The sequence below is a fragment of the Bombina bombina genome, chromosome 1 (genome assembly GCF_027579735.1).
Source record: "Bombina bombina isolate aBomBom1 chromosome 1, aBomBom1.pri, whole genome shotgun sequence".
In the NCBI taxonomy this organism is placed as follows: domain Eukaryota; kingdom Metazoa; phylum Chordata; class Amphibia; order Anura; family Bombinatoridae; genus Bombina; species Bombina bombina.
The window spans coordinates 611,668,326-611,694,799 of NC_069499.1; the positions used below are offsets into that span (position 1 = coordinate 611,668,326).

Below are 26,474 nucleotides of genomic sequence, written 5' to 3' on the forward strand. Positions count from 1 at the left end.
TTGCCTCTTAATTCAGGCAACCTGGATAATACCTCTGACAGGGTATTATTCATGATTGCAGCCATGTCCTGCAAGGTAATCGCTATGGGCGTCCCTGATGTAATTGGCGCCATATTAGCGTGCATCCCCTGAGCGGGAGGCGAAGGGTCTGACACGTGGGGAGAGTTAGTCGGCATAACTTCCCCCTCGTCAGAATCTTCTGGTGATATTTCTTTTATAGTTAAAGACTGATCTTTACTGTTTAAGGTGAAATCAATACATTTAGTACACATTCTCCTATGGGGCTCCACCATGGCTTTCAAACATAATGAACAAGTAGGTTCCTCTGTGTCAGACATGTTTAAACAGACTAGCAATGAGACTAGCAAGCTTGGAAAACACTTTAAACAAGTTTACAAGCAATATAAAAAACGTTACTGCACCTTTAAGAAACACAAATTTTGTCAAAATTTGAAATAACAGTGAAAAAAGGCAGTTACACTAATGAAATTTTTACAGTGTATGTAACAAGTTAGCAGAGCATTGCACCCACTTGCAAATGGATGATTAACCCCTTAATACCCAAAACTGAATAATAAAAGACAAAAACGTTTTTTTTTTTTTTTTCAAACAGTCACAACAACTGCCACAGCTCTACTGTGGCTTTTTACCTCTCTCAAAAACGACTTTGAAGCCTTTTGAGCCCTCCAGAGAAGTCCTGGAACATGCAGGAAGAAGCTGGATGTCTCTGTCAGTATTTTTAGCTGCACAGAAAAGCACTAAAATAGGCCCTTCCCACTCATATTGCAACAGTGGAAAGCCTAAGGAAACTGTTTCTAGGCAGAATTCAAGCCAGCCTTGTGGAAAAAAAAACTAGGCCCCAATAAGTTTTATCACCAAATACATATAAAAACGATTAAACATGCCAGCAAACGTTTTATATTACATTTTTATAAGAGTATGTATCTCTATTAATAAGCCTGATACCAGTAGCTATCACTGCATTTAAGGCTTTATTTACATTAGTTCGGTATCAGCAGCATTTTCTAGCAAATTCCATCCCTAGAAAAATATTAACTGCACATACCTTATTGCAGGAAAACCTGCACGCCATTCCCTCTCTGAAGTTACCTCACTCCTCAGAATATGTGAGAACAGCCATGGATCTTAGTTACTTCTGCTAAGATCATAGAAAACACAGGCAGATTCTTCTTCTAAATACTGCCTGAGATAAACAGTACACTCCGGCACCATTTAAAAATAACAAACTTTTGATTGAAGAATAAACTAAGTATAAAACACCACACTCCTCTTACGACCTCCATCTTGGTTGAGGCTTGCAAGAGAATGACTGGATATGACAGTTAGGGGAGGAGCTATATAGCAGCTCTGCTGTGGGTGATCCTCTTGCAACTTCCTGTTGGGAAGGAGAATATCCCACAAGTAATGGATGATCCGTGGACTGGATACACTTAACAAGAGAAATAATAGATTACCTTAATAATAGCAATTTAAATAGTTTTATATAACTAAATAAATATAACCATTAACTTAAAAATAAACATTTAAATAGCTTTACTTAACTAAAACAATAACATTAAATTTCATGTTTAATGCTTGCCCCTCCCTCCTCACACTTACGTCCTTGTGCAGATCTATTCCACTCCAAACAATAATTTATCAATTGAGCTTCTTGAAACTAAGAAAGGGTTGATTCTGTGTACATAGATTTGCAGGGGAAGCAATGGAATTAAAGAGACAGTAAAGTCAAAATTATATTTACAAGACTCAGAAAGAACATGCAAATTTTAGCAATTTTCCAATTTAAGTAAAGCTATTTAAATAAACATTTAAATAGTTTTACTTAACTAAAACAATAACATTAAATTTCATGTTTAATGCTTGCCCCTCCCTCCTCACACTTACGTCCTTGTGCAGATCTATTCCACTCCAAACAATAATTTATCAATTGAGCTTCTTGAAACTAAGAAAGGGTTGATTCTGTGTACATAGATTTGCAGGGGAAGCAATGGAATTAAAGAGACAGTAAAGTCAAAATTATATTTACATGACTCAGAAAGAGCATGCAAATTTTAGCAATTTTCCAATTTACTTCTCTTATCTAAATTGGCTTTGTTCTCTTGGTATCCATTGTTGAAAAGCATACATAGGTAGGCTCAGAAGCAATGCACTACTGTGAGCTAGCTGCTTGTCATGGTCTCACCCAATGTGTTCAGCTAGGGGCCAGTAGAGCATTGCTCTACTTTAACAAAGGATACCAAGCAAATTTAATAATAGAAGTAAATCTGAAAATTGTATTCTCTATCTGAAAACCAGAAGTTTTCTGTCATGATTATGTCCCTTTAAGGTCTATGTCTCAACTCTGTATGTTTATTTTATAACATTTTCAACGCAAAGAAAGGACAAGTTATTTCTGCAGACACAAATTCACAGTTGTGAGAAATAGAAAACCAATAGTATGGGATAATATCTTAAAAATAGAAAAACTGCCCAAATTAATCTGACAGAAACCTCTTGGAGAGCATGACATTGTGAATGTATGAATAGAATTAATTTGCCAAAAAACTAAATTAAATTACAGCCATGAATATAAAGCATCTTGCTATATAATTAAAAAAACAATCTATATTTCAGGATGAATAACCTTTAGATTATAATGTATCTTAAATAGAAACCTTCTTTAGTTTTTTTCCTCAAAAAGCATTTTATTAAAAAAAAAATCATTTTTTTTTTTTTAAATGATTGAATTTTATCCACCCTGTTTTTAAACAATGCATTTTATTTGGCTGTGATATGCTGACATCTTAATGAAGCTTTGTGAGGCAATAAATATAACTTCTATTTCTCCTCATATTCTGAAGTGGGAGAGGTCCGGTGGATCTGAGAGGGGTTTCCTTGGGGGGGGGGGGGGGGGGGAACAGTGCCACTTTTACAAAATCAATTTGCTATCACGGTAAAGAAGTAACTAAGGAAGGCAGTGACCCCCCCCCCCCCCTCAAAAGAGTAGGGAAGTTTATTGGTTTTGCACCTTGCTCTTTTATTTCATAATAGAATAGAAGGTTCTGAATGTTTTCTTTGGAGCCTCTTTTACTTAAAAAGAAACATTACTAAACATAATTCCATTTTTTTTCCTGATGCATCTGTGAGAAAGAAAAAAGTTTAACTATCTATTCATTTTTTATGTATTTTCTATATTTAAAACTAAGATTAGCGAGCATTTCCCATTCAGCTCTTCTTCCTACTTTACTTTATCTGGTGAAATAAACGCACAGCCAATCAGCAAGATCAGTAGAGAGTTTACACTTTGTTGTTGATCGTGTAGGCTTCTGCCATACTTTCCTGGCATGATATTTCAGAGAAAACTTCCTTGTACTGAGGATAAAAAAAGTGATTTCCTTGCAACAAGGCTAGATTCTGAAAAGTCCCTCTACAGTTACATATACAGGATACAGCAGTCAGCTTTTTACATCCATCCATTGTTGTGCATCTATGTTGGTGAGTGAAAAACATCTTTTGAAGTGACTATAAACCAGCTAATGTAAAAAACCAAATACAACTCGTTAAAGAGCTAAATGATTTTGTAGATAACAGTAGAAAAAAAACACATCCTCTGACATTAACAGCTAAGCTCTCTGGATCATGAGGCTCGAAATAGAGCCTAGGCAAATGAAAGTGAGGGGCAGACCATTAGCAGTCAGGGGCAGAGTCGGGGTGTGGATGGAGTGAAGTATAGATTGTCCAGAGCAATTTAAGGAGGGATAGAGCTCACACACTCTGAGAACTATTCAAAAGTGCAGGATAGGAAGTGCTGGAATACATAATAATCAGGTTTTAAATGATTCAATTAAGTATAAATACATTATTAGGCCTTTTATTTTTTCACAGCTTATATAACAAAAATACCACATTTCTGTGATTCTGTGTATTTACCACATTTCCGTGATTCTATGTATTTACCACATTTCTGTGATTCTGTGTATTTACCACATTTCTGTGATTCTATGTATTTACCACATTTCTGTAAATTCTATGTATTTACCACATTTCCGTGATTCTATGTATTTACCACATTTCTGTGATTCTATGTATTTACCACATTTCTGTGATTCTATGTATTTACCACATTTCCGTGATTCTATGTATTTACCACATTTCCGTGATTCTATGTATTTACCACATTTCTGTGATTCTGTGTGGATTCAATTTTATATGGCAACCTTTTTTTTTATCACAATAAATAGTTTATAGACAAAACTGACAACCATTTTACATGTAAGGGCAAAAGCATGTTCACAGCATGTACTCCTGTATCAAACATTTGCCTCTTATGAGACATAGCATTAAGGAGGGGGACAAATGTAAAATATTTCAAAACATATATACAGGATTTTTTTTTTTTTTTATACAGACTAACATGTAACAATAATTTGCTTGATGTCCTCTTAAATCAATAGAGAAATGTATACACGTCATCTCCCTCTGTTTTGGACGTAATATCCCTTTCAAGTTCAGTAGAAATGATGTTCGCTGCATGACGCCATTTATATCACAGTATTCCTATGGTGGAAGACAGATTAGTACACGTGGTCCTTTACAACTCACCACAACTTCATAAGATGAAGAAATTCAGTGCATCATCTTATAGAAATAAGCACCATAATATCTTTAGAGGGGACTATGAATAGTTTCCTTATCCATACTAAAAAGAAAATAGCAGGTCTCAAGTCTGTCTCGCCCCATGTGGTTTTCAAGCTCTGTCTCATCACTGTGGAAGTGGTCTGATATTTCCTCACAAAGGGTCTTCTCAGCGTCCCCTGTGGACAAATGATGACATTTTGAATAAAAACATTTTACTTCTTTGCTACACTTCTGTTTATTCTCTGATTCACTCGGTTACCTGGTGATTTATAAAATCCCATCACTATAACCGTAAACATGAAGGAGAAAAGTTCATGCTTGGTAAGATGAAATCTAGCAATAGTAGTAATATTACTGTGTACAAATTGAGAAAAACTAGACAATTTGACAAAGTGATCATCTATCTCACTACTGCAGCATGCCAGATTGTCACAATGTCTAGAGCAGGGATAGGCACAGACAAAGGCTGTGGCGGACATTTTCCAAATTACAGACCTTAGTTAAGGACACCAAGGTACATTTTAAATTAAAAACATTATTTTATAGTGCTTGGTGTTATTATACTGATGCAGATACCACTGATCCTATAACCAGCCCTCCTCTGGCTATACCTATGACCCAGTGTCACTACTGTGTCTTTGTATAGTGCTTGGTGTTATTATACTGATGCAGATACCACTGATCCTATACCCAGCCCTCCTCTTGCTATACCCATGAGCCATTGTCACTACTGTGTCATTATATAGTGCTGGGTGCTATTATACTGATGCAGATACCACTGATCATATAACCAGCCCTCCTCAGGCTATACCCATGAGCCATTGTCTCTACTGTGTCATTATATAGTGCTGGGTGCTATTATACTGATGCAGAAACCACTGATCCTATAACCAGCCCTCCTCTGGCTATACACATGAGCCATTGTCTCTACTGTGTCATTATATAGTGCTGGGTGTTATTATACTGATGCAGATACCACTGAAACTATAACCAACCCTTGTCTGGCTATACGCATGTGCCAGTGTCACTACTGTGTCATTATATAGCGCTGGGTGTTATTATACTGATGCAGATACCACTGAAACTATAACCAACCCTTGTCTGGCTATACGCATGTGCCAGTGTCACTACTGTGTCATTATATAGTGCTGGGTGTTATTATACTGATGCAGATACCACTGATCCTATAACCAGCCCTCCTCTGGCTATACCCATGTGCCAGTGTCACTACTGTGTCATTATATAGTGCTGGGTGTTATTATACTGATGCAGATACCACTGATCCTATAGCCAGCCCTCCTCTGGCTATACCCATATGCCATTGTCTCTACTGTGTCATTATATAGCGCTGGGTGTTATTATACTGATGCAGATACCACTGACCCTATAACCAACCCTTGTCTGGCTATATGCATATGCCAGTGTCACTTCTGTGTCTTTGTATATAGCTGGGTGTTAGTATACAGATGCAGATACACATCCAGTATTTCACTCAGGCTTTAGTTATTCCATAACTTATCACCCAATATCGCTAGCAGTCTCTTGACAAGCCACTAACTTTATTCACACTACATATTTTTTTTTATTCCTATTATTCAATCAAAACATATACTAAAGGTTGTGGCGGACACTGCAAGGGCTAGTCACAGACACCAGTGTCAGTGTACGGACACCTTGCCTATCCCTGGTCTAGAGTGATCCTAGGCATGCTCAGATCACGTGACATTGTTGTCTAGTCTGTTAGGGGTTGTAAAAGGTTCTTTTCCTCCATAATACAGGCAGGAGAATGTTAACAAATCCTAACTGATTAATAGTTTAATAAATGAAAACAGAGTGGTGTATGGGAAATCCTTCACTGTTGAGCAATATCACACCCCTGTGAGGAAGATATTTATATATATAAAATTATATTTTTATTTGCTCACTGAATTTAAACATTAAATTTCAGTGTTTGTTTTTTTTCTAGAATATCAGTATACAAATCAGTAATTCACACACTTCCAGATAATACCTCTAGTTTGTATAAATACACAAACATTTCAAAATCTCCAATGAGTAATGTTCCAGGTGATTGATTTTTTTTATATAAACAAACCCTTCTTTAAAAAGGGTAGAGAATCCTCTTTCAAATGAGGGGTGACAGGACCCTTAAGTGACCCTCATCCACAACACATCTCAGATTTCTTGATGATCTCACATGTGTTGCTACATCATCACAGTATGTATGTATGTCTATATATATGTATATATATATATGTATATAACATAATTTATGCTTACCTGATAAATTTATTTCTCTTGTAGTGTATCCAGTCCACGGATCATCCATTACTTATGGGATATATTCTCCTTCCCAACAGGAAGTTGCAAGAGTCCACCCACAGCAAAGCTGCTATATAGCTCCTCCCCTAACTGCCATTACCAGTCATTCGACCGAAAACATGCAGAGAAAGGAAAACCATAGGGTGCAGTGGTGACTGTAGTTTAATGGAAAAATTACCTGCCTTAAAGTGACAGGGCGGGCCGTGGACTGGATACACTACAAGAGAAATAAATTTATCAGGTAAGCATAAATTATGTTTTCTCTTGTTAAGTGTATCCAGTCCACGGATCATCCATTACTTATGGGATACCAATACCAAAGCTAAAGTACACGGATGATGGGAGGGACAAGGCAGGTACTTAAACGGAAGTTACCACTGCCTGTAAAAAACCCTTTCTCCCAAAAATAGCCTCAGAAGAAGCAAGGTATCAAATTTGTTAAATTTGAAAAAGTATGAAACGCAGACCAAGACTCCGTCTTGTAATCTGTTCAACAGAAGCCACATTTAAAAAAGGCCCAAGTGAAAACCACAGCTCTAGTAGAATGAGCTGTAATCCCTTCAGGAGGCTGCTGTCCAGCAGTCTCATAAGCTAAATGAATTATGCTTTTTAACCAAAAAGACAGAGAGGTTGCTGAAGTCCTTTGACCTCTCCTCTGTCCAGAATAGACAACAAACAAGGTGAATGTTTGATGAAAATCTGTAGTAGCTTGTAAGTAAAACTTTAAAACACGAACCACGTCCAAATTGTGTAATAGACGTTCCTTCTTTGAAGAAGGATTAGGATACAAGAATGGAACAACAATCTCTTGAGTGATATTCTTGTTAGATACCACCTTAGGTAAAAACCCAGGTTGGTACACAGGACTACCTTATCCGTACGGAGAACCAGATAAGGAGAATCACATTGCAACGCAGATAACTCGGAGACTCTATGAGCCGAGGAAATAGCTACCAAAAAGGAACTTTCCAAGATAGAAGTTTGATATCTATGGAATGAAAAGGTTCAAATGGAACTCCTTGAAGAACCTTAAGAACCAGCTTTAAGCTCCATGGCGGAGCAACATTTTTAACCACAGGCTTGGTTCTAACCAAAGCCTGACCAAATGCCTGAACGTCTAGAATACCTGCCAGACGCTTGTGCAAAAGAATAGACAGAGTAGAAATCTGTCCTTTTAAAGAACTAGCTGACAACCCTTTTCTCAAAATCATCTTGGAGAAAAGATAATATCCTGGGAATCCAGACTTTACTCCATGAGTAACCCTTGGATTCATAACAATAAGATATTTACACCATATCTTATGTTAAATTTTCCTAGAGACAGGCTTTTATGCCTGTATTAAGGTATCAATTACTGATTCGGAGAAGCCATGCTTTGATAACATCAAGCGTTCTGTCTCCAGGCAGTCCATCTCAGATTAGTTATATTTAGATGGTTGAAAAGACCCTGAGGTAGAGGGTCCTGTCTCAGAAGCAGAGACCGTGGTGGAAAGGATGACATGTCCACCAGATCTGCATACCAGGTCCTGCGTGGCCACGCAGGCGCTGTCAAAAGCACCAAAGCACTCTCCTGCTTGATCTTGTGCAAACCCCTCCGGAGGGAATTCCCACTCCCCCGGATGAAAAGTCTGACGACTTAGAAAATCTGCCTCCCAGTTCTCAACACCTGGGATAGGGATAGCTTTTAGACAAGAGTGAGTCTCTGTCCAGTGAATTATTTTAAGACTTCCTATAACTGTTTCTATGCAAAATTTAAGCCAGCCATGTGGAAAAATTAGGCCCCAATAAGTTTTATCACCAAACATATGTTAAAAAACGATTAAACATGCCAGCAAACGTTTTAAAACACATTCTTATAAGAGTATGTATGTCTATTAATAAGCCTGATCCAGTCGCTATCACTGCATTTAAGGCTTTACTTACATTACTTCGGTATCAACAGTATTTTCTTAGTCAATTCCATTCCTTAGAAAAATATATTACTGCACATACCTTAGCATATATCTCTATCAATCAGCCTGGTACCAGTCGCTTTCACTGCATTTAAAGGCTGTACTTACATTACTTCGGTATCAGCAGTATTTTCTTAGTCAATTCCATTCCTTAGAAAAATATTTTACTGCACATACCTTATTTGCAGGAAAACCTGCACGCCATTCCCCCTCTGAAGTACCTTACTCCTCAGAATGTGTGAGAACAGCAACTGGATCTTAGTTACGTCTGCTAAGATCATAGAAAAAACGCAGGCAGATTCTTCTTCCAAATACTGCTGAGATAAACAGCACACTCCGGTTGCCATTTAAAAATAACAAACTTTTGATTGAAGAAATAAACTAAGTATAAAAAAACCACAGACTCTCACGACCTCCTATCTATGTTGAGACTTGCAAGAGAATGACTGGGTAATGGCAGTTAGGGGGAGGAGCTATATAGCAGCTTTGCTGTGGGTGGACTCTTGCAACTTCCTGTTGGGAAGGAGAATATATCCCATAAGTAATGGATGATCCGTGGACTGGATACACTTAACAGAGAAATATATATATATATATATATATTATATATATATATATATTAATATATATCTCTTAGACAGGGCCTGACAAACTTGGGTTTGGGGTCCCCAAAACTCCAATTTACTCCCTGCACAAATGCTGTTTACCGCTGCCAGGCGCACCTAAGACTTTCTAGGCCAAGCGGCTGGGAACTACAAGCCCCTAGAATGCTGCACAAAAGCGTGGGAGAGGTTTGGACCTGGACAGTAAAACATTCTTGTAGAAGTGGGAACCCAGCCCTACTGCAGCACTGATGTTTAATTGCGATTTCCCTTCTGTAGCAGTTTGCCCTAAGCTAAACCTTATGCTTGGCGTGCCAGGGCCTCCATAGCGAGTGTTCATAGTTATCTTTAGAGTCAACAATGTTTTTTTCTGAAATTGACTGTCACTCTATTCCCACACTTCCTCTAGGACCCTTGCTTATCTGTAGCTGGAATTTTCCGTTGCCTCATATTTACTACTGGGGGGCAAAAAAAGGGACAGTAAACATATTGTAATTACAAGATATTTCTGTTGTCTTGCTATAGAATGACATATCAGACAAGTCTAAACTTTAAAACATTTAACATATTGTTTGCTGCAATTGTTTTTCAACAGTCAAACCACCACTTGCCTTACTTGGAGAAGTCAATTCGAGCTTGAGTCTGCAGACAATAGGGCAAGCCATGTTCAGGATGTAATTAAGTGCACTGTTTTAAAGTCTTTTATCTGATATGGAGGCAGTAAATACCTTGACATCTGTATATAAAATATTTAGTTCTGTGTAATGAAACAACTTTGCAATATATGTTCACTATTTATTTTGCCCCTTTTCATGTAATTTAGGCTGTGAACTTTGAGGATGTTCTATTTCTCAGAAATTGAAATGATGCGGATTTCTCAAGGCTAACTCTGCTATATGTCTTTCCCTAATTCGCTTTAATTGCAACTTCAAAACAAGGCACTTTACACTACCTTAATCCCTTAACGGCCAATGCCGTACCCTGTACGACGCTGCTGTCCTGGGTCTCTCTCTGCCGCAATCTCGCTACTTTTAGTGGGGCAGTGCAGAAATAGACAGGCCCTCTCTGCATAGGGCAGCGGTGGTGCCAATCGTTGGTGGCGTGGGAGGGTTAGGAGCGATGCGGTTGAGCAGCCCATCACTGGAGGGGGGCAAGAGCGGGTGGGACCGCTACACTACAGAAAAAAAATTCTCAGAGCGTAAGGGAGGGAGAAGGAGGGAGGGAGAAGGAGGTAGAGGGGGATCCTATGTGGAGGAAACTATTAGAGGGTAGAGAAAGGATCATGGAGGAGGGGGGTAAATGAGGGAGGGGAGAGGGAGTTGGGCAGCTACACAACAGAAAAAAAAAATATTTTTTTTTAATTCAAATAAATTAAAAATAATAGAAAACTGTGTACTGGCAGAAAGCTTCCAGTACCTAAGGATGGAGGAAATTGGTTAGAAGGGGGAAGGTTAGAGAGCTTTTTGGGAGGGAATCAGGGAGGTGGGAAGGTAAGGGCTAATCCTACACTAAGGACAATAATAAAAATAAAAAAGGTGTAAAACTGCATACTGCCAGTACTAAGATGGGGGGTAATCATTTCGGGGGAAGGAAGAAAGCTGTTTAAGAGGGATCAGGTAGGGATACAGGGGATGGGAAATGTTCAGGTGGGAGGTAATCTCTACACTAAATCTAAAAATTAACCTTACAAGGCGACCTGATTAACCCCCTTCACTGCTAGGAATAATAAAAGTGTGGTGCGCAGCTTGCAATTTGCGGCCTTCTAATTTACCCAAAAAGCAATGGCAAAACCATATAAGTCTACTATTCTGAACAAAGGAGATCCCAGAGAGAAGCGTTTACACCCATTTTTGCTATGATTGCACAAGCTGTTGTAAAATAATTTCAGTGAGAAACCTAAAGTTTGTGAAAAAGGTTAACATTTTTTTTTCATTTGATCGCATTTAGCGGTGAAATAGTGGCATGAAATATACTAAAATGGGCCTAGATCAATACTTTGGGTTGTCTACTAAAAAAAAAATATATATAGTTTATAGGCAAATAAATAAAAAAGGCTATATTTCTGTTTAAATGTAGTGATGGCAACAATGATAAAAATGCTCTGGTCTTTTGGGGGAAGTTTTAGTCTGAAATGTCTGGTCCTTAAGGGGTTAAAGAATAACCTTGTAGTCTGCAGGCTAAAGCCAAGATTGACTTCCCCAAATAAGTGAGTGGAGTTTGGCCAGTGGAAAATAATGGAGGTAAAAACATAAATTATGCTTACCTGATCATTTCATTTTCTTCAGAAGGGAAGAGTCCACAGCTGCATTCATTACTTTGGGAATTCAGAACCTGGCCACCAGGAGGAGGCAAAGACACCCCAGCCAAAGGCTTAAATACTTCCCCCACTTCTCTCATCCCCCAGTCATTCTGCCACGGGAACAAGGAACAGTAGGAGAAATATCAGGGTGAAAAAAGGTGCCAGAAGAACAAAAACTTACAGCCGCCTCATAGAGATAAAAACACAGGCGGGAGCCTGGTGTATCTCTTGTGGTGTATCCAGTCCACGGATTCATCCTTTACTTGTGGGATATTCTCCTTCCCCACAGGAAGTGGCAAAGAGAGCACACAGCAGAGCTGTCCATATAGCTCCCCCTCTAGCTCCACCCCACAGTCATTCGACCAAAGGTTAGGAAGAAAAAGGAGAAACTATAGGGTGCAGTGGTGACTGTAGTTTAAACAAAACATTTTTACCTGACTCAATTGCCAGGGCGGGCCGTGGACTGGATACACCACAAGAGAAAGTAATTTATCAGGTAAGCATAAATTCTGTTTTCTCTTGTAAGGTGTATCCAGTCCACGGATTCATCCTTTACTTGTGGGATACCAATACCAAAGCTTTAGGACACGGATGAAGGGAGGGAACAAGACAGGTACCTTAAACGGAAGGCACCACTGCTTGCAAATACCTTTCTCCCAAAAATAGCCTCCGAAGAAGCAAAAGTATCGAATTTTTAAAATTTGGAAAAGTATGCAGTGAAGACCAAGTCGCTGCCTTACAAATCTGTTCAACAGAAAGCCTCATTTTTAAAGCCCATGTGGAATCCACTGCTTGGTAGAATGAGCAGTAACGTTTTCAGGAGGCTGCTGGCCAGCAGTCTCATAGGCACACGGATGATGCTTTTCAGCCAAAAGGAATAGAGGTAGCAGTCACTTTTTGGACCTCTCCTCTTACCAGAATAGATAACAAACAAGGAAGATGTTTGTCTGAAATCCTTATTGCTTTTAAATAGAACTTTAAAGCACGAACTACATCAAGATTGTGTAACAGACGTTCCTTCTTCGAGAAGGATTAGGACACAGAGAAGGAACAAACTATTTCCTGGTTAATATTCTTGTTAGAATACAACTTTAGGAAGAAAAACCAGGTTTGGTACACAAACCTACCTTATCTTCGTGGAACACCAGATAAGGTGAATCACACTGCAAGGCAGATATTCTGAGACTCTATCGAGCAGAAGAGATGGCCACCAAAAACAAAACTTTCCAAGATAACACCTTAATATCTATGGAATGTAAGGGTTCAAACGGACACCTCTGAAGAACTGAAAAGAACTAGATTTAGACTCCATGGCGGAGCCTCGGGTTTATAAACAGGCTTGATTCTGACTAAAGCCTGAGTAAACCGTTGACGTCTGGTTCCTCTGCCAGACGCTTGTGTAAAAGAATAGACAGAGCAGATATCTGTCCTTTTAAGGAACTAGCTGACAATCCTTTCTCCAATCCTTCTTGGAGGAAAGACAGTATCCTGGGAATCCTAATCTTACTCCATGAGTAACCCTTGGATTCACACCAACAAAGATATTTCCGCCATACTTATTGGTAGCTTTTCCTGGTGACAGGCTTTCTAGCCTGAATCAGAGTATCTATAACTGACTCAGAGAAATTAGATTTGGATGCTTGAACGGACCCTGTATTAGAAGATCCTGCCTCATTGGCAATGTCCATGGTGGGACAGATGACATGTCCACTAGGTCTGCATACCAAGTCCTGCATGGCCACGCAGGCGCTATCAGAAACACCGAAGCCTTCTCCTGCTTGATTCTGGCGACCAGACGAGGGAGAAGAGGAAACGGTGGAAACACATAAGCCAGATTGAAGGACCAAGGCGCTGCTAGAGCATCTATCAACACCGCTTTGGGATCCCGGGACCTGGACCCGTAGAGAGGAAGTTTGGTGTTCTGACGGGACGGCATCAGATCCAACTCTGGGGTGCCCCATAGCTGAGTCAGCTGGGCAAATACCTCCGGGTGGAGTTCCCACTCCCCCGGGTGAAAGGTCTGACGACTTAAAAAATCCGCCTCCCAGTTGTCTACTCCTGGGATGTGAATTGCTGAGATGGCAGGAGTGATCCTCCGCCCACCTGATTATTTTGGTTACTTCCGTCATCGCTAGGGAACTCTTTGTTCCCCCCTGATGATTGAGTAAGCTACAGTCGTGATGTTGTCCGACTGAAATCTGATGAATTTGGCCGCAGCTAGTTGAGGCCATGCCTGAAGAGCGTTGAATATCGCCCTCAGTTCCAGAATGTTTAATCGGGAGAAGAGTTTCTTCCCGAGACCATAAGCCCTGAGTTTTCAGGGAGTCCCAGACCGCCCCCCAGTCTAACAGACTGGCGTCGGTCGTTACAATGATCCACTCTGGCCTGCGGAAACATATTCCCTGAGACAGGTGATCCTGAGACAACCACCAGAGAAGAGAATCTCTGGTCTCCTGGTCCAACTGATTTTGAGAAGACAAATCTGCATAATCCCCATTCCACTGTTTGAGCATGCATAGTTGCAGTGGTCTGAGGTGTATCCGAGCAAAAGGGACTATGTCCATTGCTGCTACCATTAATCCGATTGTCTCCATGCACTGAGCTACAGATGGCCGGGGAATGGAATGAAGAGCTTGGCAAGTAGTTAAGAGTTTTAATTTTCTGACCTCCGTCAGAAATATTTTCATTTCTACCAAGTCTATTAGAGTCCCTAGGAAGGGAACCCTTGTGAGAGGGGAAAGAGAACTCTTTTTGATGTTCACCTTCCATCCGTGAGACCTCAGAAAGGCCAATACAATCTCTGTGTGAGACTTGGCTCTTTGGAAAGACGGCGCCTGAATTAAGATGTCGTCTAGGTAAGGCGGCACTGCTATGCCATTTTGAAAGATGGGACTCTGAGGAGTCTGTTTAGAATTTTTAGATCCAGGATGGGTCTGAAAGTTCCTCTTTTTTGGAACCACAAACAGGTTTGAGTAAAAACCCACCCATGTTCCGCAACTTGGAACTGGGTGGATCATTCCCATTGTATGTAGATCTTCCTACACAGCGTAAAACCGCCTCTTTCTTTGTCTGATCTGTAGACAGACGAGAAATGTGGAACCTTCCCCCTTGGAGGAGAGTCCTTGAATTCTAGAAGGTATCCCTGGGCTACAATTCTCTAATGCCCAAGGATCGTGTACATCTCTTGCCCAGGCACTGAGCGAAGAGAGAGAGTCTGCCCCCTACTAGATCCGGTCCCGGATCGGGGGCTCCCCCTTCATCGCTGTCTTGGTGGCAGCTGCAGGCTTTTTGGCTTGTTTACCCTTATTCCAGCCCCTGGTAAGGTTTCCAGGTTGCCTTGGGCTGTGAAAGCGTTACCCTCTTGCTTTGCAGCCGGAGAGGATGAAGCGGGGCCATTCCTGAAATTACAGAAAAGGAACGAAAATTAGCTTTGTTCTTTGTCTTAAAGGGCTATGTCCTGAGGAGCGCATGGCCTTTTTCCCCCGGTGATTTCTGAAATAATCTCTTTCAATTCAGGCCCGAAGAAGCGTCTTTCCTTTGAAAGAAATGTTAAAAAGCTTGAATTTAGACGACACATCGGCCGACCAGGACTTTAGCCATAGCACCCTGCGCGCCACAATGGCGAAACCTGAATTTTTCGCCGCTAACTTAGCTATTTGGAAAGCGGCGTCCCACTTCAGAGCGTTGTGAGGGTATATCAGATACAGCTACCAAAGCGTCAGAGTGCTCATAATCTGTTCTTAAAACGGAGCTATCACGCTTTGCAGGTAACACGGGCAGTTTAGATAAGAAAGCTGCAAGAGAATTATCCATGACTGCCGCTAAGTCTTGTAATGTAAAAGGGTTAGACGCACTAGAGGTACTAGGCGTCGCTTGAGCGGGCGTAACTGGCTGTGACACTTGGGGAGAGGCAGACGGGCTACCCTCGTTACCTTCAGTCTGGGAATCATCTTGGGCCACATTCCTAAGTGCAACAATATGATCTTTAAAGTGTATAGACATATCCGTACAAGTGGGACACATTCTGAGAGGGGGTTCCACCATGGCTTCTAAACACATTGAACAAGGATTTTCCTTAGTGTCAGACATGTTTAACAGACTAGTAGTATACACAGACAGGCTTGGAAATCACTTTAATCAAATAAAAAACACAATTTGAAAAAACGTTACTGTGCCTTTAAGAAGTAAAAAAGGCACACAATTTTGCAACAGTGAAAAATGCAGTAATCCTTTTGAAATTTTCACAGTATGTACCTAGAGCCTTAGCAAGATTGCACCACTAGTATCAAAACGATTAACCCCTTAATGCCCAAACCGGAGCAGCCTAAAGCCAACACCCGGTTAAAATTACTACAGCACCTTGCCACAGCACTGCAGTGGCCCTACCTGCCCTTAGGGACCAGATTTGGGGAATATAGCTTCCTTTAGGCCCTCAAACAGCAGCAGGACCCTCCATATGAAGCAGCATGAACTTCTGTGTAATTCTAACTGCGCATCTGAGGCGCGAAATTAGGCCCCTCCCACTCTACTCCGGAGCTGTGAGGCCTAAGAAATCACTCCAAAGTGAATAAAAAATAGCCATGTGGATAATAACCCCAGAAAGAACCCAAAAGGACTTTCAAAGTGTCATTTTTCCTAATAAAACAATTGATTGCCCTGAATTAGTGTCAACCAGCATAATTAGCCCTGTAATATAAGCATTCAATTCCTTACTAAGTCTCTGAACATAGCTTACCCTCCCCTCATGGGGATATTGTCAGTCTCTTCTAGCATTATTTCAGTCTTGTCTAGAAATAAATGACTGAACATACCTTAATTGCAGTTCCCCTGCAAACTGTTCCCCCCAACTGAAGTTTTCTGGTACTCCTCAGTCCTGTGTGGGAACAGCAGTGGATTTTAGTTACAACATGCTAAAATCATTTTCCTCTCAGCAGAAACCTTCATCACTTTTCTGCTAGAGAGTAAATAGTACAAACCGGTACCATTTAAAATAACAAACTTTTGATTGAAGATAATAAAAACTACAATTCTAACACCACATTCACTTTACCCTCCCGTAGAGAGACCCTAGTGCTTAGAGCCGGGAAAGAGAATGACTGGGGGGTGGAGCTAGAGGGGGAGCTATATGGACAGCTCTGCTGTGTGCTCTCTTTGCCACTTCCTGTGGGGAAGGAGAATATCCCACAAGTAAAAGGATGAATCCGTGGACTGGATACACCTTACAAGAGAAATGAAAATTATATGGTAAGCATAATTTATGTTTTTCTTCTTAAAAGGGAAGAGTCCACAGCCGCATTCATTACTTTTGGGAAAACAATACCCAAGCTAGAGGACACAATAACGGGTGGGTACAAAAGGCAGCCCCTTCGAAAGGCACCACAGCCTGAATTACTCAACACCCAAAACAAGTTAAGTACAAACGACACAGGAGAAAAACCCAAGCCCAGGTAACTGCACATCAGTTACACCACCGGCAAAGCCGAACTAGAGACCACTCAGACCTAGAGTCCGTCAGGCCCAAACCACCTCAGAGACGTCTGCCCTACCGGTCACGACTCCCAAGAAGGTACCCGGCCAAATATAAGGACCGCATCTGCCCCCCCAAAAGGGAACCAGAGACCAGGAAAATCTGAAGGAACGTTTTTAACACCTAGAGAACAACCCATGGTTGTCTTTACAAAGGCAACGCCCAGGGAAACAAACTCCCTAGAACACAAGGACCCAAAAGAAGGATCCATACACATGGAACATGTCCCCAAAAGGACTTGAGGAACCCCTCATGTCCCTAATCCCATACCATACCCTAAGGTACTCCAGGAAATACATGAGTCCCCCGATGCTACCTAACATATCTAGATCTGGAGGCTAGATAGGCGGAGACAGCAGAAATAGGATAAATATCCCAGCAGCTAGGACAGAGCTCTCCCAGATAAACTCAAACCACCTGAACAGGAACTCTCAAAGACCAGCCTCCAAAAGGAAGGCTAACTCTAATGCAAACATCAAAGTTTGTTAGCATCCAGACAAAAGCAATTAGCTGTAACTGAATACACCATCACTGAGCAAATCGCTGTAGATGGTTCCAACCGCAAACCTCCAAGGGCTTACAGCCCAGTGAATAGCGGCTCCAAGGAGCGCCCCCTCCCGGCACCAGACAACAGTAGAAAGAAGGAGGACATCCAAAGTCCTCCCTCAAAGGAGAGGACCAACAGCAGAAAACAGCCAACACTGCATAGAGTAAATGATTCCCAACCTTCCCTCCAGGATAACAGTCCCAGCCCAAGGCTAGTCAAAAGACCGAAGACCAGAGTCCCAGACTACAGGAAAAGAAAGAGGATTAACGAGGAACAAAGTCCCCTGTTAAACCGCTGCTACAAACGGCATGCTACCATGAGTCAGGAGAAACATTGTGCTCTGGTATGAGACCCCCTACACAAAGTCGTGGGCAAAAAAGGCACACTTCCTAAGAGAAGAAGTCCCCCAAAAACCTCAGCATCCATATATTGGATACACGTAGTAAAAAGCCCCCACGGGAGCAAAACTTCAGCCTCCTGCTGCAGGAACAGAGGAACCAGACACAGCATCACAGCTTCCCTCCCAGGAACCTGAAACGCTGGAAGGACCCCTGCGAGGCAGGACCAAGGACCCCCAGGACTCCATGAATACTAAAGTAATTCCAAACCTGGAGAACCCTAATCCTTTTTCTGGAAGAGAAGGGAATGAAAACAACGGAAAAACCCCTACCATAGAAGTGAGACCCCTCGGCCACATCGCCAACCCAGTTGAAAAACACTGGAGTCTACAGAATCATTGTAAATGTACCAGAAGACCGGTAGGGGGTCCGTCAGAGAGACCTAAAGCCTAAGCCACAGTCAGATAGGCATCTCTCACAGAGCCCTAGCCCCTACGAAAGGGGCCTGCGGGACCATAAACATCACGCGTGAACCGAACTGTCCACACCCCATGCATGTAGAGACATGGACCAAAGGCCAGGGTCCTCGACAATGGTCGATCAAAAGATCCAATCTCCAAAAGAACCCTAAACTGCCTCCTCCAAGGAGGAGCGCACTTCTAAAGTCCGTAAACTGGCGATCTAGAAATAGCCTCAAACCCACGAGAGTCACGAAGGGCTCCTGAACAGTCTGAGAATCAGCACTCAGTGCAGATGGATCGCAAGAAGTCTTCGTAGGCAAGCGGCAACACATGATACACACACACAGCAGGGTAACACCATACCCGAAGGCAAATGATAACCCAGGGCCCTGTGCGCCATCTCAGAGAATTAACGTAAGCACCGCCCACGAAACCCCAAACGGAGTATCGAGAGAAAAATTGGACAAACTGCCTGACCCTTGCAGGGCGGCCCTCCGTACCCCAACTTGACACTCCATACTGACAAGTCCCAAAGCTAGCATAACATCGAGGACGCAATACACCCGAACGTCAAAGACCGTAGTCCGACCGAGGGAATTAGTCAGAGACTTTAAAGAAGCTATTTTTCAAGGATACTACCTTGAGCAGGCAAACGCCGGAGTCGGAGCTCACACAGAAGGCAGAGAAACCCCCTGCACACCACCTCTCAGTAATATAACTCGGACAGAGAAAGACAAACTGCCCACCCACACCCGACCAGATGATCCCCCCCAAAAGTGGGGAAGGATGATACTCTGCACCGCAAGAAAGAGTGCAATAGGCTAAAGACGTCCAGCGTCCCGGAGGAACCTGAGTGAAAACCCAAACGTTCATCACCCGGCATACCAGACCAACAGGTCACACACACACATCTCCCAACTCCATTTGATGGAAAAACGGTCTAAGTACCTGGGGACCTGAAGACCTAGAAGTCCGTCTGCAAGGAAGCAGGATAGTAGCCTGAACCGACCAACCTTAGATTGGCCTGCACAACCCTCCATCCGGAGAAGTTGCATATAAACCACAGGCCTCATACATCGGTAGGATCCGAGCCTGGAGTCCATAGAATAGGCCAAGAGGCATTCTCAGCACCACGAAGGTGACATGAACCCTGGTAACAGCTGAAAAAGCTCCTGACCAGTACCAGCCTGGCAAAAGGGAACTGTTCAAGGTCAAGAAAAATTTGTCCCGAAGGATCGATAAATGAACTAGAAACGAAAAATTATAATATTCAACAAGTGCGCAACTGCCGAGGGAGTGCCCACGCGACCACTAGTCTCAAGTATCGGTTCCAGAGAAGAACATTCATAAAAACAAAAATCTAACAGACCTGAGCTTAAGGAAAAAACAAATTAAACACATTCATCCGGATCACAAATAAAATGAAAGGCAGCACCCATCGGGTGAACGCCCAAGGTGAATAAGAATGACAACAGGACCAGCCGAGTAGAGGCCCCATTCACCCTAGCTCAGAAATGTAACCGAAACACATAAATCAACATAAAATGAAGACGATAAGGAGATTGGCTTCATCCCTTAACGTCATATCCATCTTGCCATCCAGCTTCTAAGGCCTCGGATCCCTCTGCCCACTAGGACTGGGATCCTCTAACATTGCCAAAACATGTCTTATAAGAACCCGAAGGCGAGCCAGCCTATAACGGAAGGCAAAATCATCCCTCGCTGGATCTACCTCGGCTCTGAGATTGGGGCCCCTGAAGCCTCAGGGGCCAACGTTTCCCCAGAAGGCCGAACTGAATTGGGCCATCCCACGCTCGATGGATCTAGGTTAACGGAGCACGGACAGTATCAGAGAAATACTTCATTTGGGAGATATGCCTCACGGGTCATGGAAACCTTGGACGGCGGATGGCTCAACACACTCTAAGCTCCCAGATCAGGAGAAGAGGATGTTATTTTGTTTTACAAAAAAAAATAGTTTAGATTTGGCCTGATATGTTATTCTATAGCAATACAGAAATGTCTGTGCCAATTACAAGGTTTGTTGTTCCTTTAAAGCCAATTATGGACATATATGTAGCAGGGTTAACAATGACACATCTGCAGTGGTGCATGTCCAGCTCTGAGAATTAGAAAATCTACAGTTTTCATAGCTAAATTAGATAAAAAGAGACAAAATAAATAAAAAAAGTAAATTTCACAAACATTGCTTTATTATGGCATAACTAAACATTAAAATCTTAAGGTGTTTTACTGTCCCTTTATTTATTTATATATGAAGCCCCACTGCCTCTATGCTGTGCATATACCCTCCTGTTTATGTATAATGTATCACATGAGCACCTATACTGAAGTAATAAGAGGGAGCACATACTGAAAAAAATTAGGTACGGTATGTAATCATCACTCCTTGCATGTCCCTCCCCGTGCGAGATTAGAGTTCTTGCATTTAATTGTTGTTTGCTCTTTGTCTATGATTATGTCTCGAGGGGAGGAAAGGACTTTTATTAAACTCCCCTTCCCTGGTAAGTAGTAATGAAGGTGCCACAATATTTATACACTGGTGATCCCAGTAGATAAAAGATACACTCACAACTTGCCATTCTTATCAACTGAAACATCTACCCCCATCTCCCCACTAAAATTCCCACCATTTCATGGCCACAAGTCACTGCTACATGTGCATTCCAGTCAATGAAGGGGTTAAACCACTGCTACATGAATGTTATGTAATCATTTTAAACCCTTTGGATTTGTGTGTTTTAGGCAATCAAGAGTTAAGTAAGTGTTGCATTTGTTTTCTAGGGTTAAACACACACACACACATACATATATATATATCCTATAATATAAAAGAGAGAGCGAGAGAGCGAGAGCAAAAGAGAGGGGGAGGGAGAAAGAGCAAAAGAGAGGGGGAGAGCAAAAGAGAGGGGGGGGAGAGAGAGCGCAAGAGAGAGAGAGCGCAAGAGAGAGAGCAAAAGAGCGGGAGAGAGGGGGGGGAGAGAGAGAGCAAAATAGAGGGGGGGAGAGAGAGAGAGCGCAAAAGAGAGGGGGGAGAGAGAGCAAAAGAGAGGGGGGGAGAGAGAGAGAGCAAAGAGAGGGGGGAGAGAGAGAGCGCAAAAAGAGAGAGAGAGACAGAGAGAGAGAGAGAGAGAGAGGAGAGAGAGAGAGAGAGCAAAAGAGAGGGGGGAGAGAGAGCAAAAGAGAGGGGGAGAGAGAGAGCAAAAGAGAGGGGGAGAGAGAGAGCAAAAGAGAGGGGGAGAGAGAGAGCAAAAGAGAGGGGGAGAGAGAGAGCAAAAGAGAGGGGGAGAGAGAGAGCAAAAAGAGAGGAGAGAGAGAGAGAGCAAAAGAGAGGGGGAGAGAGAGAGCAAAAGAGAGGGGGGGAGGGAGAGAGGAGAGCGAGAGAGCGCAAGAGAGGAGAGAGAGCGCAAGAGAGAGAGCGAGAGAGAGAGCGCAAAAGAGAGGGGGAGAGAGAGAGAGCAAAAGAGGGGGAGAGAGAGAGCAAAAGAGAGGGGGAGAGAGAGAGCAAAAGAGAGGGGGAGAGAGAGAGCAAAAGAGGGGGAGAGAGTGAGCAAAAAGAGAGGGGGAGAGAGAGAGCAAAAGAGAGGGGGAGAGAGAGAGCAAAAGAGAGGAGGGAGAAGAGAGAGCAAAAGACGAGGGGGAGAGGAGAGAGCAAAAGAGAGGGGAGAGAGAAAGTAAAAGAGGAGGGGGAGGGAGAGAGAAGCAAAAGAGAGGGGGAGAGAGAAAGCAAAAGAGAGGGGGAGAGAGAAAGCAAAAGAGAGGGGGAGAGAGCAAGAGATAGGGGAGGGAGAGAGAGCAAGAGATAGGGGAGGGAGAGAGAGCAAGAGAGAGGGGGAGAGAGAGAGCAAAAGAGGGGGCGAGAGAGAGCAAAAGAGAGGGGGAGAGAGATAGCAAAAGAGAGAGAGAGCGCAAAAGAGAGGGGGGAGAGAGAGAGCAAAAAGAGAGGGGGAGCAAAAGACGAGGGGGAGAGAGAGAGCAAAAGAGAGGGGGAGCAAAGAGAGGGGAGAGAGAAAAAAAAGAGAGGGGGAGAGAGAAAACAAAAGAGGGGGGAGAGAGAGAGCAAAAAGAAGGGGGGGAGGAGAGAGCAAAAGAGAGGGGAGCAAAAGAGAGGGGAGAGAGAGAGCAAAAGAGAGGGGGAGAGAGAAAACAAAAGAGAGGGGGAGAGAGAAAAAGAGAGGGGGGAGAGAGAAAAAGATAGGGGGAGAGAGAAAAAGATAGGGGGAGGGAGCAAAAGAGAGGGGGAGAGAGAGAGCAAAAGAGAGGGGGAGAGAGAGAGCAAAAGAGAGGGGGAGAGAGAGAGCAAAGATGAGGGGGAGAGAGAGCGCAAGAGAGAGGGGGAGAGAGAGCGCAAAAGAGAGGGGGGTGGAGAGAGAGCGCAAAAGAGCAGGGGAGAGAGAGCGCAAAAGAGAGGGGCTGAGAGAGAGAGCGCAAAAGAGAGGAGAGAGAGAGAGAGCGCAAAAGAGAGAGCTCAAAAGAGAGGGGGAGAGAGAGCTCAAAGAGAGAGCTCAAAAGAGGAAGGGGGAGAGGACAGAGCAAAAGAGAGGTGGAGAGAGAGAGAGCAAATGAGAGGGGAGAGAGAGAGCAAAAGAGGGAGAGAAGAGCAAAAGAGAGGGGGAGAGAGAGAGCAAAAGAGAGGGGGAGAGAGAGAGCAAAAAGAGAGGGGGGGAGAAGAGAGCAAAAGAGAGGGGGGGAGAGAGAGATGAGAGAGCAAAAGAGAGGGGGGAGAGAGAGCAAGAAAGGAGGGGGGGAGAGAGACAGAGAGAAGAGCAAAGGAAGGGGAGAGAGCAAACGAAAGGGGGGAGAGAGCGCAAGAGAGAGAGAGCGCAAGAGAGAGAGCAAACGAAAGGGAGGGGGAGAGACAGAGAGAGAGCAAAAGGAAGGGGAGAGAGCAAACGAAAGGGGAGAGAGAAAGCAAAAGAGAGGGGGAGAGAGAGCAAAAGAGAGGGAGAGAGAGAGAGGAGAGAGAGAACAAAAGAGAGGGGGGAGAGAGCAAAAGATAGGGGGAGAGAGAGAGAGAGCAAAAGAGAGGGGGAGAGAGAGAGAGCAAAAGAGAGGGGGAGAGAGAGAGCAAAAGAGAGGGGGAGAGAGAGAGCAAAAGAGGAGGGGAGAGAGAGAGCAAAAGAGAGGGGGAGAGAGAGGAGCAAAAGAGAGGGGGGAGAGAGAGAGCAAAAGATGAGGGGGAGAGAGAAAGCAAAAGAGAGGGGGAGAGAGAGAGCAAAAGAGAGGGGGAGAGAGAGAGCCAAAAGAGAGGGGGGGAGAGAGAGCAAAAGAGAGGGGGAGAGAGAGAGCAAAAGAGAGGGGGAGAGAGAGAAGCAAAAGAGAGGGGGAGAGAGAGAGCAAAAGAGAGGGGGAGAGAGAAAGCAAAAGAGAGGGGGAGAGAGAGCAAAAGAGAGGGAGAGAGAGAGAGAACAAAAGAGAGGGGGAGAGAGCAAAAGATAGGGGGAGAGAGAGAGAGAGCAAAGAGAGGGGGAGAGAGAGAGAGCAAAAGAGAGGGGGGAGGAGAGAGAGCAAAAGAGAGGGGGAGAGAGAGAGCAAAAGAGAGGGGAGAGAGAGAGAGCAAAGAGAGGGGGAGAGAGAGAGCAAAAGAGAGGGGGAGAGAGAAAGCAAAAGAGAGGGGGAGAGAGAAAGCAAAAGAGAGGGGGGAGAGAGAAAGCAAAAGAGAGGGGAGAGAGAGAGAGCAAAAGACGAGGGGGGAGAGAGAGCAAAAGAGAGGGGGAGAGAGAGAGCAAAAGAGAGGGGGAGAGAGAAAGCAAAAGAGAGGGGGAGAGAGAGGAGCAAAGAGAGGGGGAGAGAGAAAGCAAAAGATGAGGGGGGAGAGAGAGCAAAAGAGAGGGAGAGGAGAGAGAGAGAGAGAACAAAGAGAGGGGGAGAGAGCAAAAGATAGGGGGAGAGAGAGAGAGAGCAAAAGAGAGGGGGAGAGAGAGAGCAAAAGAGAGGGGGGAGAGGAGAGAGCAAAAGAGAGGGGGAGAGAGAGAGCAAAAGAGAGAGGGGAGAGAGAGAGCAAAAGAGAGGGGAGAGAGAGAGCAAAAGAGAGGGGGGAGAGAGAAAGCAAAAGAGAGGGGAGAGAGAGAGCCAAAAGATGAGGGGGAGAGAGAAAGCAAAAGAGAGGGGGAAGAGACAGTTAAAGAGAGGGGGAGAAAGCTAAAGAGAGGGGGATGAGAGAAAGCAAAAGAGAGGGGGAGAGAGGAGAGGGGGGAGAGAGAGAGCAAAAGAGAGGGGGAGAGAGCAAAGAGAGAGGGATAAAAGAGCGCAAAAGAGAGGGAGGGGGGAAGAGCGCAAAAGAGAGGGGGGAGAGAGCGCAAAAGAAAACACACACAACATATCTATATATATATATATATATATATATATATATATATATATATATACACACACACACACACATATATATATATATATATATATATATATATATATATACACACACACACACACACACACACACACACACATATATATATATACACACACACACATATATATATATATATATATATACACACACACACATATATATATATATATATATATATATATATACACACACATATATATATATATATATATACACACACACACACACATATATATATATACATACACACACACACACACACACACACACACACATACACATATATATATATATGCATTAGCAAGCTCCTAACCATTGCTGTACATTTTGCTGTGAGAGCAAAAGAGAGGGGAGAGAGAGAGCAAAAGAGAGGGGAGAGAGAAAGTAAAAGAGAGGGGGAGAGAGAAAGCAAAAGAGAGGGGGAGAGAGAAAGCAAAAGAGAGGGGGAGAGAGAAAGCAAAAGAGAGGGGGAGAGAGCAAGAGATAGGGGAGGGAGAGAGAGCAAGAGAGAGGGGGAGAGAGAGAGCAAAAGAGGGGGCGAGAGAGAGCAAAAGAGAGGGGGAGAGAGATAGCAAAAGAGAGAGAGAGCGCAAAAGAGAGGGGGAGAGAGAGAGCAAAAGAGAGGGGGAGCAAAAGAGAGGGGGAGAGAGAGAGCAAAAGAGAGGGGGAGCAAAAGAGAGGGGGAGAGAGAAAAAAAAAGAGAGGGGGAGAGAGAAAACAAAAGAGGGGGAGAGAGAAAACAAAAGAGGGGGAGAGAGAGAGCAAAAGAGGGGGGAGAGAGAGAGCAAAAGAGAGGGGAGCAAAAGAGAGGGGGAGAGAGAGAGCAAAAGAGAGGGGGAGAGAGAAAAAGAGAGGGGGAGAGAGAAAAAGAGAGGGGGAGAGAGAAAAAGATAGGGGGAGAGAGAAAAAGATAGGGGGAGGGAGAGAGAGCAAAAGATAGGGGGAGAGAGCAAAAGAGAGGGGGAGAGAGAGAGCAAAAGAGAGGGGGAGAGAGAGAGCAAAAGAGAGGGGGAGAGAGAGAGCAAAAGAGAGGGGGAGAGAGAGAGCAAAAGAGAGGGGGAGAGAGAGCGCAAGAGAGAGGGGGAGAGAGAGCGCAAGAGAGAGGGGGAGAGAGAGCGCAAAAGAGAGGGGGAGAGAGAGCGCAAAAGAGAGGGGGAGAGAGAGCGCAAAAGAGAGGGGGAGAGAGAGCGCAAAAGAGAGGGGGAGAGAGAGCGCAAAAGAGAGGGGGGAGAGAGAGCGCAAAAGAGAGAGCTCAAAAGAGAGGGGGAGAGAGAGCTCAAAAGAGAGGGGGAGAGACAGAGCAAAAGAGAGGTGGAGAGAGAGAGAGCAAATGAGAGGGGGAGAGAGAGAGCAAAAGAGAGGGGGGAGAGAGCAAAAGAGAGGGGGGAGAGAGAGCAAAAGAGAGGGGGAGA

The 26,474-nt window shown here is 43.5% G+C and overlaps 1 protein-coding gene across 4 annotated transcripts in view; it reads right to left on the bottom strand.

Moving 5' to 3' along the window:
• Positions 1 to 3,855: 3,855 nt before the first annotated feature.
• LOC128639045 (uncharacterized) overlaps positions 3,856 to 26,474 on the bottom strand; it is a 52,078-nt gene continuing 29,459 nt past the window's right edge. For all 4 annotated transcript variants that reach the window (XM_053691206.1, XM_053691198.1, XM_053691195.1 and 1 more), the window contains exon 4: positions 3,856 to 4,814. In XM_053691206.1, the coding sequence (XP_053547181.1) occupies positions 4,666 to 4,814 (149 nt within the window). In that variant the 3' untranslated portion in view covers positions 3,856 to 4,665. The remainder of the gene's footprint in view (positions 4,815 to 26,474) is intronic.